At 42.9% G+C, this 12,989-nt stretch overlaps 1 protein-coding gene across 7 annotated transcripts in view; it reads left to right on the plus strand.

Moving 5' to 3' along the window:
• Positions 1-12,989, plus strand: part of adcy3a (adenylate cyclase 3a) — a 61,195-nt gene that overhangs the window by 24,440 nt on the left and 23,766 nt on the right. For all 7 annotated transcript variants that reach the window (XM_082551864.1, XM_082551865.1, XM_082551861.1 and 4 more), the window contains 7 exons: positions 10-121; positions 4,822-4,949; positions 5,377-5,535; positions 6,759-6,924; positions 7,090-7,209; positions 8,936-9,078; positions 12,774-12,935. In XM_082551864.1, coding sequence (XP_082407990.1) covers positions 10-121; positions 4,822-4,949; positions 5,377-5,535; positions 6,759-6,924; positions 7,090-7,209; positions 8,936-9,078; positions 12,774-12,935 — 990 coding nt within the window. The remainder of the gene's footprint in view (positions 1-9; positions 122-4,821; positions 4,950-5,376; positions 5,536-6,758; positions 6,925-7,089; positions 7,210-8,935; positions 9,079-12,773; positions 12,936-12,989) is intronic.

Genomic DNA, 12,989 nt, shown 5'->3' on the forward strand with positions numbered 1-12,989 from the left:
CTCTTTCAGTATTTTGTTTGCAGACATTGTGGGCTTCACCCAGCTGTCGTCTTCTTGCAGTGCTCAGGAGCTTGTCAAGCTGCTTAATGAGCTCTTTGCCCGCTTTGACAAACTAGCTGCTGTGAGTATCACAGTGTAAACTAACTAAAGTGATGTCACGGTTATTTGTTGTTATTTACATTTTTCCGATTTAGACTGAAATCTTTTATGGGATTCATCAAGATTACAAGAAATACTCATTTAGAATCCACCTCTAACCTTTATGTGATTTATGGGAGGTCATTTGAAATGATTGTCACATATCAATTTGTTGTAATGATGCTTCTTGGCAATAAATATTATACCATTGGAAAAAGCCTGTTCCTTTCCCCTCAAATGGTGCCACCTTTGCTAATGAAAAACCGCTGGTTCTGCTGTTGTTTTGATCTCTGGTACTCAGGTGCTGACAATCAGATACAACAATGGTCTGCTACAATGGTAAGGCATGCCACATTTGACTGATCTGGATAGGGCTTGTGCCAAGGGGCATCTTCAAGCTGGTGTTCTGTAAAACCAAGTTGCACCAATGTGCCTTAAATGCCCTTCACTGTCGGGCCTGTTTGCAGGTGTGTCGGCATCATGTAAACTGGAACCTGAACATGAGGAGGAATATTATGCTCTGTAATGAGTCCAGATGCAGTCTACTGATATGTTAATCTATTAACTTGTAGGGTAACAGCTTTAGTTAGAGGCGGTGTGATGGTGTGGGCCTCAGTTGGGCGGTGGGGGTGTGTGGCGGAGGTGTGGTTCTGTTGCTCAGCTGCAGGGGAGGGGTGGAGCAGTGTGTTCAGGGTGTGTTGTCAGGGGAGGAGTTATACATCTGACCTCATCATCCAATCATGGTTCCCCTGTAAAAGATGTTGCCAGGATCTGAGGTGGGAGGTGTGCTGTTTGTGGTACAGAAGCAGGGCAGCTGGAAAGGTGCACAGTGGAAACCCAGCCAATAAAGACGTGGAAAACTGCAATGCTGCTGTCGGGTCCATCATTGTCACAGCCGTGCCAAAACCCGAGTCGTGGCATGGCGGAACAATGACTGGCCCAACCAGTTAAGGCGTGGGCCCAGATGTTGGTGAGCTGCCAGCTTTGCAGTGGGAGCAGACAGCTGTGCAGGACCAGTCTGTGTACCAGACGAAAGTGTCGGAGAGTCTGGTCGCTCAAGGTGGTTCCTTGCTGACACTGCCGTCGCCCCCACCCTCTACCGAATGGGTGAAGGAGACAACCCCCACGCCTTCCTGGAGGTCTTTCGCGCCATGGCGGTGGCGTGCCTATGGCCAGAGGAGTGACCGCCTGTTCATGTACATCAGCAGGAAACTGTTGGAGTGGGAGGCCAGGTACAACACAGTAGAGAAGGAGTGCCTGGCCATCTGGTGGCCACCTGCCCTTTTACCCTATGTGCGTGTCATGCACCGCTACAGGAGGAGGTGCCAGGCTTTTTCGGCTGTGTATGGTTCTTTCACATGATACTGAGGCCCCTGTTTGTTAAAAGAATAAACTGTTTCATTTTCAATATGGATTGAAGTTTTTCATGGGCACAGTCCACGTATGTGGCGGCTCAATCCATAAATGGATTTTCTTTCCAAATGTGGAAAGACAACAGGCTTGTCAGTGGTAGAAATATGTATTGCCAAGAACAAAACACACATAAAGTTGTTTTACAACACAAATGTTCTGACTTTTTGTGGTAAGTTGATATATATCCATGTTTAGCAATGGTTGCTGTGGTTTCATGTCACTTTCTCAGTGGCTCAGTGTTGCTGTCAGTTTATTATTATGCATATGTATTTATGTTTAGATCACACGGGCCAACATGCTAAGAGCATGAATAATCTCTGCCTCTCTTCCACAGCATGTCTTATGTCCTGTCTCCCTCCTCTCAGCCTTGCTGCACATGGCTGCCCCTCCTTGAGAAACTTTGATTGTTGCCGTTCTGTCTGTATAGTTATAGGGTCTTTATCTTACAATATAAAGCACCGTGAGGGGACTGTTGTTGTAATTTGCCGCTTAATAAATAAAATTGATTTGAATTGAATTGTAAGCAACAATAAAATTGCAGACAACACATTTGAAGCTAACGGTAGCTGATTCAGTAAAGGAGAAACTCACAGCAAGGAGTTTATTTCTACCTATGATTGCGCCTGCAACACAGGACCTAATCCCTGAAACCTCGTTCAGGGTAGGGATAACTGCACTATTCAGAGGTGGGACCAAGTCATTGTTTTGCAAGTCTCAAGTCTTTATCCTCAAGTCTCAAGTCAAGTCTCAAGTAATGTCAGGCAAGTCAGAGTCGAGTCTCAAGTCACTGGTGTAAAAGTCCAAGTAAAGTCACAAGTCTGAAATTTTGAATTTCAAGTCCTTTCGAGTCTTTAAAAAAAAAAACGAAAAAAAGCATGTTGCAGTTATGCTAAATGTAAATATTAGACCATGTAATTTTAAAATCTGTTTTTCTCAACACATGACAAAATAGTGAACTTAGAAAATATACACAAATTGCACCTCTTTAAAATGCAGCTCAATTAAACCTAGCTCCAAGAATAATTTTCACCGACAGTTCTGAGATAAGCTGCATGTTATTCTTGGATGCGGTTGTAGGACCGGCTTTAAAATCGCATGACAAAAATATCATACATATTAAAAAAAACTGCATCACCAACGTAGCCTGGACAACATTTGCTAGTTAGATGAAGTCAGCTATCTCATCGTAGCATATTTATATGCATATTTATAATCATACGGTTCTTGGAGTGAGTGCATACACTCATGAAGTTTAGTAACTTCCGGTCACTGCAACAAGCCCAGGTACAGTTTACCGCCGGATGGGTGCAGGACCTTGAAATGCACCGTGTAGAAAGTAAAGACCATCGTACGTATCATAAGTTTACCAGTCTCACAAATCGTCGTCATAAATACACATTCCTTAACCGTTTATTAATAGGACCTTTGAGCTCAACGGTAATTAATTAGTAGTGGAAATAATTTCTGGTAGCATCACAGTCAGAAATGTAGCAGTGACAATAATACTGTATGCTGTAATCGTACTGGGCAATTAGTGATACAAAAAACCTGTTTTATCCTGTGAATAAAAGTATATGTTTTTGTCAATGTACCATAATAACAGAAGCGAAACGCAATATTGTGTCAGGACAATTCACTATTTATGCACAATAAACAAAGGAGCATAGCGCGACAATTTCTGTTCAGCGCCAGACTTGCTTGTAACCTATATCACTAATTATGTTAAGAAAATGACGTATTAACTACTAAAAAACACTGACCTTCGTGTAAATGCTTGGAGCAGACTAACCTGTGAGCTGGAGTGTTCTGGGACGTTATATTTGACCTTTGAATGGCTGCAATCCAGGCCATCCGTCGCGTCTTTGTTACTTCGGAAACATGGCTCGAACAATTTCTCTTCAACGACGTAATCCGATAACAACCGATCTCTTTACCCGTCGGCTTCCCGTGGCTGTCATGCGACCGGCTATTGCAGTTAATAATACAACAGCTTCTTGACATTTTTGTGTTTCTTTTTATCGCTGTATAACTGATTTTAATTGAAAGCCTGCGTGCGCTAGTACCGCTTGCCACGAGTTCCCAGAATCCTTTGCGGTTCTACCCGTGAATGACGTCACATTTTCAATCTCTATATAATATGCATGTTAAATTTTATATTTGGGGTGAAATATCAAGTCTTTTAAAGTAAACCGATTCAAGTCCAATTCAAGTCCCAAGTCATTGGTGTAAAAGTCCAAGTCAAGTCACAAGTCTTAGAACATTTTTTCAAGTCAAGTCTAAAGTCATAAAATTAATGACTCGAGTCTGACTCGAGTCCAAGTCATGTGACTCGAGTCCACACCTCTGGCACTATTAGACAAAGCTGCTTTTGGCTGTTGCCTTGTTCACACGGGATTGCCACAGTGGGTAGCTGCACATGTTTGATGATTTGGCAGATATCTTCTGCTGGGTGCCCTTGCTGACTCCTCCCAGAATCGAACAGGATTTTGTTTGTTAGGCTAATTCCACTGTGACACTGTGAAAACCATATTTAGAAAATAAACTTTGTTTAGTGAGATCTTTTGGCGTTTAACAGGATGTGGGTGCCCTATCTCCAGGCAAGATTTACTGTTCTGTATGCTGTTCATGACTTACAACCTAAACCAAACTCGTGCCAGAGTCCTGTATGTTATCTACAGGTTCTGCATGCTCATGTGCAAATATTTCTCTGTAGAGATCCTGTCTTAATTGGTATGAGGCTGCACCCCAGTTTGTCATCATCTAGGAAGTGCTACTGCATGGCTCCGTACTGGCTGTGAACATGTACCCAGGTTGTGTATGAGCCCAAATGTCAAAGCTTGCATAAGGTTTCACCAGTCTGGAACTAATTTTATGGGTATCTGCGTGACAGTAGAGCTCTATCCTTCTAGGTTGCCTAGCTTAATATGTTAGCATTAATAATATGCCAATAATGTTCGCAGTCCCCTAAACACCATATAGTGTACTATCATAGATCAAAGTGCTTTTTTGCATTATTTCTTATTAAAATTAGTAACAGGAGTAGCTTAATGCCCAAGATTAAGCTTAGCCTATGAGGAAATGAAGTAAAAAGACAGCCTGTGTGCTCGCCTCCATCCAGTCTGTGCTAACTGCCATCCATTGCATGTATGTGTTTCTAGCAGTTTAACCCATTGCTGTTGTTAGACCTGCTAAGAAGACAGCTGGACAGCGAGCTCGTGATTTATGTCCGATCTTGATCCACTGTCTGACTAAAACAGACCTGCCTTTCAGAAATACCACCAGCTAAGGATCAAGATCCTGGGAGACTGCTACTACTGTATCTGTGGGCTGCCGGACTACAGGGACGACCACGCCGCCTGCTCTATCATGATGGGCCTGGCCATGGTGGAGGCCATTTCGTGAGTATGAATGAGCACGCGTGAGCAGGGGTGGCCTGGGATAACTGCCTGATTCTAAGCTTTTCCAAAGATCAGACAGTTTCATCTACGTTATTATGGGATGTAGTGGGTTAGTCATTCTGTCCACAGTGTGGGATTGATCACACTGATGGACTCTTATTGACTTTTTGTGGATTGTAGCTGTGATGTAACAATGAGAGGTCATTAAACACAAATTGATTGTGATCCATCATGTTGGTCAGGCTCCAGAACATTGCTGTGCACGGATGGATGGCGTTTAGTGGCACGCCAGAGACGCTGTTTCCTGTATTGCTGGAATGTTTTTCTTCTTTTGTGGTAATCAGGCTTTGAGACAGCTTGATTATTACTCCAAAAAATGCTACCTGTGCTTTGTTTTTAACGCTGCTGCTTTCTGAACTGACCACAGGTATGTCCGAGAGAAAACCCAGACAGATGTGGACATGCGTGTTGGAGTGCACAGTGGTACGGTCCTGGGAGGAGTGCTGGGCCAGAAACGTTGGCAGTATGATGTTTGGTCCACAGATGTCACAGTGGCCAATAAAATGGAGGCTGGAGGGATCCCAGGGTGAGAACATCAGCTTCACACTACAGCGTAGTTGCATTGATCAATACTGATTGGACTGTGTTTCTCACATGGTGCCATTTTCCTTATTTCTCCTTCGATGTGAGTGTTTTCATGTGTCGGCTCATGTAAATAACATGCACAAAGTAGATGTGCTGCGTTTTAGTTTTTAGGTCACTGGAGATGTGAATAAAGTTCTTACTCTGAACCAAACATTTATATCATGTTTTTGTCTGTATCAGCTACTTGGTGTGTTTCAGAGAAGAGTCGCTGGACTATTCCCAGCCAGAAACAAATGATGCTGACGCTGCATGAATTGGCTAAGAGATCTGAAACTGAACCTGAAACTAAAGACACTCACTGTTACCTAATTAAACCACTTTTGCCTTTAAAACTGACAGAACGATTCAACACGGTGCTGCTAACATTCCTCAGAGACTTTGGTCCTTAGCTTACATGTTGTGTTGACGCGACCTGCTGCCTCGCTGTAAGCTTTCTGGTCATGTTTTCACCCAGAGCACTGATGCTCACTGGATATTTCCTCTGTTCTGGCCTCCCTCTGTAAACACTCGGGAGAAGTGATTCCAGTAGATCAGTCAGTCTGACACCAACAACTTTAAAGTCACTTAAATCGTCTTTTTTCTGATTCTTGCTTTGAACTTCATCACGTCGTCTCCACCATGTCTACATGTCTAAATTGAGTTGCTACCATGTGATCGATTAATGGTCTGATTCTTCTGGCTCTCTGCACCTTAATTGGATATTTCTCTGTTTTTTGTATCACCAGCTTCACAGCAGCTTGGTGCTCTCTTGTGGTTATTTTGGTTGAAACTGAATGTCAGTGATATGTTTTTTCATACTGTGTTTTTTTTAACATTTATAATTGGAAGTTATATTATTATATTCATACGTTTAAAAAAGCTGTCATGATTTCCTCCCAATAACCGGATAAGAAGACGAATCTGTTGCTGTGAACCTCACCATCAAATGTTTTACTTTAAACTGCTTTAATTCTTTGTGGTTTTTGTGTTATTATCACAAGTTTAGGCTTTAAATGTTGTGCATATATTTACATTCAGTGTGTATTGATATTTTAGATTGGGGAAATAAATGCATAACCCAAAATACTCATACACAAAGCGTCACTTTGCACAGCACTTAATGTGGAAGTACAGTTGGTAGAACAATGGCCCGTGTAATCTGCGCCACCTTGTATGTGTGTACAGCCGTGTGCACATCTCACAAAGCACCATGGAGTGTCTTCATGGTGAGTTTGATGTGGAGCCGGGGAATGGCGGTGACCGCTGTGACTACCTGAGGGAGAGAGGCATAGACACCTACCTGGTGGTTGTTCCAAAAGCACCTGTGGGAAAGAATGGCATTAACAGCGTCGTAAGTAAAACGCTCCATACTGCTCTGCAAGTATTTCTATAGTCAGCGTTTACATGTTGTGAATGTGTTGCTGTATGTCGAACATCCACAATGCATGATACAAACAAAAGTCCTTCAGTTCTTCATAATAAACTCAGCACTTGCTGTTTGCTTGTTTCACATTAGAAACTGTCCGTAACCTCGTCCAATGGAAATTCCCCTCTGCTGATCAACACCACAGACTGTAATGGCAGTGTTCACACAGCCTGCACCACACCAGAGGAACCAGAGGAGCTGGACACAAGGGTAACCAAAGAGATGGTGTTTTCTCTAGGGCTGGGTTTTGATTATCGATTCATTGATTAAAATCGATTCTGGCTTGGATAACATGATATTGATTCATTAAAATCCTGAATCAATTTTTAATATGAATTTATTTTGCCCGAAACACCAGAATCTCAGGTTAAACCTCACAAAATTTCAACAACCACCAAACAGCTGAAACAGTAAATGAGAGCAGGAACACGGATTCTGCACAAAGACGTAAACACAAAGCGCGAAGCCGCCGACGCATCAGGATTAGTGAGATGTGACTTTCTCACCCGACGACACGGACGCGGACACGCCGCCGGGGCTGAAAGCCGACAGCTCGCTGATTTTGAAGCGTCGGCGGGCGCTTTGTGTTTACGTCCTTTTGGCGCTGATTCAGAAGCTGCAGGTTTGATCTCTCTCCAAACAACATTGACTGAACCAGCAGACAAAGAAGATCCAAACTAGCTTCACATAAACATCGTCACGAATTTCCTCCGACTTTTGTTGTTTTGCTTCCACCAGGATAAACACTTCATGTAGAGCTCTCTCTCGCTCTCTCTACATCGATAATCAAAACCCACCCTTACTGACTACCCACCAGTCTACGCTGTCGCCCGCTGTTTGTTTTTGTTTTTTTACTTACTTCCGACACGAGAGCCTCATTTCTGCTGTTCATTACTGAACAAACGTAAACAAATTATGCAAAATTGCAAAACGCTCAGCTGTGTCTCCAATCAAACCGCTGTAACTTTGCTCTGCTTCACTTTGTTTTTGATCTACTGCACAATATTTTTAAGGTCATCTGCTATAAAAACCCAGACCAGGAAAACTGCCTTCATGTTTTTCTGTTTTATGCTCAGTTACTTTGACACAAAGGCCTCTGCTGTGACGCTCACACCTCTGATAGTCTGGTGTCAGCTTCCTTTTTATCGATCTAAAAATATAGATATGTACTGATAAGTGATCAGAATTATAATATTATAATGAATAATAAATATTGTAAATAAATTATAATATTTATATTTATAATATTTCTCAGGCAAAATTTCTCCGATTCAAATCGAATCGATTCTAGAAATCAGTGACGATACCCAGCCCTGGTTTTCACACATTAACAGGTGCCTGAAAGTCCTTCATCACACAGTGCTGCTTTTTTTCCTGTCCTTGTCTGTTCTGATTGTGCCACACTTTGGCATTCTCATTCCCATTTTGCATTAGCGTGGCTGTAGCTCATCGGAAGATGACCTGAAGGTCGTCACTTACCCGAGCAAAGACCACAACATCACCATATCACCAGCTGGCACGGGAAGGTGCACCGTTGTTCTAAACACACACAAAAATTACTACACTCCTCAGTGACAACAGTACCTATAGACCAAACAGCCACTTCATAATCACATGGGACAACATAGAAGAGCCACCTCCACGGGACAAGACTCTGTCTGCATCTAAAGGTCAAAGGTCACCCTTTTGACGATGTCAGTGCTCACATTTTGGACAGAGAAGACAGATGGTTTAAAAGAGAAGTGAAAGAACACCGGCACTCGGGGCCTGGAGTTGCCCACCCCTGCTCTAGATCCTCCAGAATTAACCTCATTTTTTCCAGCATGCTTTGCTTATCTATTTAGTTAGTCTATACTTGTGAACTGGATAAAGAGCAGACTCCCATTTTATGAGGAGGCAAGAAATCCTAAACTGTACTCTAACCTTTGGATTGCAGGTGGTGAACCCATCGTTTCCTAATCCCCGAAGGAGGCTGAGGCTGCGGGACCTGGCTGAACGGGTGATTGATGCTCAGGAGAATGAACAGGAGCTCAACAAACTCCTTAATGAAGCTCTGCTGGAGAGAGAAACGGTTCAAGCGTAAGTGAATAGCCTCACATCACTGTGACGGTGCCGATCAGCGATACTGGTTTCTTGTTTCTTGGGGTGGCTGTAGCTCAGGAGGTAGAGCTGGTCACCTACTGATCGGAAGTAGGTGACCTGTGGGTCGATCCCTGGCTCCTCCAGTCTACATGTCAAGTATCCTTGGGCAAGATACTAACCCCAAGTTGCTCTCCAATGCAATGTGTGTGAATGTAGTTAGAAAGCAATCCGGTCGTTCAGTCTGACGTCACTAGCCGTGTCTGGGTCTAAACTCCGCTGCAGGTCCATATATCAAACATCACTGTAGCATTACTGAGAGTTGAAAAACTGTCTAAAGTCTTTCATCTTTAATAAAATGATCAGCGTTCTGCTCTACCAGGTGTAACAATTGAGTTTAACATCCAGGCATCCATGAAAACGGAATTTATGACATTTAACGGAGTTAGAAGTTAGCAGGGAGTTAGCTCGCTAGCTTCTATCTAAATACAATATAGCATGTCCTGACTGCGGGGTTTTGGAAACAAATTAAAACGTACAGCTCTGCTATCACTTCCAGCATAAATGAAGACAGAAAACTAAACAGCAGTGACGTTTGTAGGGTTACTGAAGTTTGGCTAGCTGGTATATAATGATGTGCTACGTGACCGCTAGCGACACAGCTATGTTAGCATAATATAAACAAGCTAACTTTTTTTCCACTGGATAAAAGTTAACGTGAGTGTTCTCGGTGGTCAGGAACAAATGTAATCGCATGGCAGGATGCTGTAAAAGGACCAAACTTCAGCCAGGAGAACAATACGAGGTTAGTCATTCATATACTGCTGCATGGGCTGGGCTGTAGCTACATCCTAAGGTTTTAAAAACTGAGCTTAAATAAATGATTAGCGGTAATAAAGGGAGGTCAACAGTGATCACTGACTGTTTTAGGAGCTTTTTGAGATCAAATAGAAGAAAATACATAACATTAAACATGTTAACAACACAAAAGCCATATTAAACGCAGACTACTTTAGACCCGGAAGTAGGATTCGTCACGTCATCACTTAACAACCGGATGAGTTGCCTTTTTTGCCATGATGCCAGGTCTCTCTTGAAAATTAGATTTTTAATCTCAATGAGATTTTTTACCTGGATAAATAAAGGACTAATAATAAGTACAGAGAAAGTGCTTGTGAGAATGGGTGTGAATGTGGCATGTTGAGTACTTCGGCAGAGTAGAGAAGCGCTATAGAAGAATCAGTCCATTTACCATTTGTTATGCTGCTGGTGCTTCAGTGGGTTATCACTGAGTGAGGGGTTGACAGGTTGACTGTTGGTACTTTTAAATGTCTCCACACCGACAATACCATTTACAGCTTTTTGCTGTTTTCATAAATATTACACATGACATCTTTGTCACTTATCTTCCACTCTTTGTGGAAGATAAAAGGTTATGGTTAGGCTGTGGTGGTCAGTCACCAACACAGTGAATCCTGGGTTCAGTCTACTTCAGGCCATAGTTTTTTGGTGGCATTTTTTTCCTTCCTCATTACTTTTTTCTCATTAGTTTTGCATTTCGCAAGGTCAGTGTCAGTATTGGTGGCATGAGGCGATACCTGCACCCTATAGAGGTTGCACAGGTAGTCCAACTCACCCAGATGACACATCAATACATCCCATTGCCAGAACGTTTGTGGAATCTCCAGCCACGTAGGACATTCCAAGATAACGGCAGTTACTCTTGGACAGGGCGGCAGAAAATGATTAACCCATCAGCAGGACCGATGTCTGAGATACCTGAAGTCCTGACATTCCCTTCTGGGCTGTCACTGCAACGGATCACGGTTGATCGGTAATCCGAACCGATCCCACTCCACGGTTCGGCAGCACGTGATCTGAAGATTCAAAAAAGAAGAAAAAAAAGTATGTGTATGGTGGCGTGCTGGGTCTGTCAAGCGATACTTATGGCCAGCGCTAGCGGTCCAAGTGGAGGAGCAGAGGCATTTAAGCAGCCCTTTGCTGCCCAACCCGACCGGGCTAAAGCTATTACAGAAGCTACTGGGGTGTTTAGCTGCAGACGGGAGGCCGTATTCTGTTGTGCAAAACAAGGTTTAAACTATGATGAACGTGCTTGAGCCACGCTATGATATCTCGTTGCGCGTCCACTTCAGTGACAAGATCGTTCCAAGCATGTATGAGCAGGAGATTTTTACATTTATGGCTGAACTGATCCAGGCATCTTCTGTTGCCCAACTACAAATGACAGCTCAAAGCCCTGTACTGCCCTATATTGCACCTTAATTTGTTTTTATATAACTGTGTGGAGTGAATCTTGAGTTGAATGTTTTTAATAGGCAAAAAATACTTAAATAAGTAAATGTTAAAATTTTGTCCTTTTTTCTGTTTGTGCTGATCCGAAAATCGATTTGATCCGTGACTTAAAACCGTGAGACTTTTGATCCGTTGCACCACTAGTCGCTGCCTGGCACTGTGGAGCCAGAGTGACATCTGCCATAGGCTATCCCAACTGTCTTAGAGCAAGAGGCAGGGTACACCCTGAAGGGGTTGCCAGTCTATCGCAGGGCTAACACACAGAGACAAGCAACCATTCATACTCACACCTATGGGCAAATTAGAGCTACCAATAAAACCCAAGCCCAATAACTGCATGTCTGTGGGAGAACCCACGCAAACATGACGAGAACATGCAAACTCCACACAGAAAGACAGCAACCTGATGGTGGACTTGAACTCAGGACCTTCTTGCTGTAAGGCAACAGTGCTAACCACTGTGCCACTTAAGTTATTCTGATTCTGATTAATTACTAAAGCTTAGCTTTGACATCTAGCAATAGCCACAAATATGAAACAACAAGCTAGTTTTATAACACACAGGTAGCAGTATTGCAACAACGCTCTAAAAGTAAATAAAAGTGTACTATAGTGTAATAGATATTCGTGAAAATCCATCATCCTGGACTACAGTAACGGCTGCATCAGTACAAAGTTAAGTAAGCTGTTATGATCTTGACAGGAAAGAAAACAAGCATGCCTGGTGTGGGGTCATTGGCTATTATAAGGGGGTTGAGGAACACCATGTCCTTGAAGTTGTTGTCTGGTTTGGACAGATGTTGTAGTGGAGCTTCCATGATTGGTCACATCAGAGAGTGTTTCCCACTGTGAGATACCAAGTGAGCTTTGAAAGGGAACCATCAGTTGAGTTTCAGTTAAATTCCATTATGTGTTTTTGAAGTGGTATATTTAATAATCTTTAACCTTCCAATCTTGTATCCACATGTGGGAAAAGTGGAGCCAGTGATCAAACCAAATCTCTGATTGAAGTTCAAGTAGGCAGCAGAGATTTCCTTTTCTTGCTCGTGGTATAATATGTTATAGTGTTTGTTTGCAAATTGGCAAACTCCAACTCTTACTCTAAACAAACGCACCTGTCTTAAAATACCATAAATAAGACGTAATCAGTCCATGTTGTCATTGGTGTTGTTTGGTTACTGGCGTGACCCTGGTTCTCTGAAAATCAAGCGCGGTATCTCACTAAGGCAACCACATTCTGGCGTGACCAATCATGGAAGCTCCACCTCCACCGCGCCTGCCCAGGTCAGACCATTCACTTCAATCGCTTCACTTCCATAAAATGTTAATAATGTTACAACCAGTGTGCTGCATTCACTGTCACTAAGCTTGTTGTTCCTCAGTCTGAAGGGGAAACACACCAACAAGCTGTCCCTCAGGTTTGTGGATCCAGAGCTGGAAACACGTTTCTCTGTGGAGAAGGAGAAACAGAGCGGGGCTGCCTTCTGCTGCTCCTGTGTGGTTCTGCTCTTTACTGCAGTGATGGAGGCGCTCATAGACCCCTGGTGAGTTCACAGGTCTGTTTTACTCATTCACATTTTGGGCAGGATGGTTTATAT

Source organism: Aulonocara stuartgranti, assembly GCF_965226115.1.
Source record: "Aulonocara stuartgranti genome assembly, chromosome: 11".
NCBI classification, from domain to species: Eukaryota; Metazoa; Chordata; class Actinopteri; order Cichliformes; family Cichlidae; genus Aulonocara; species Aulonocara stuartgranti.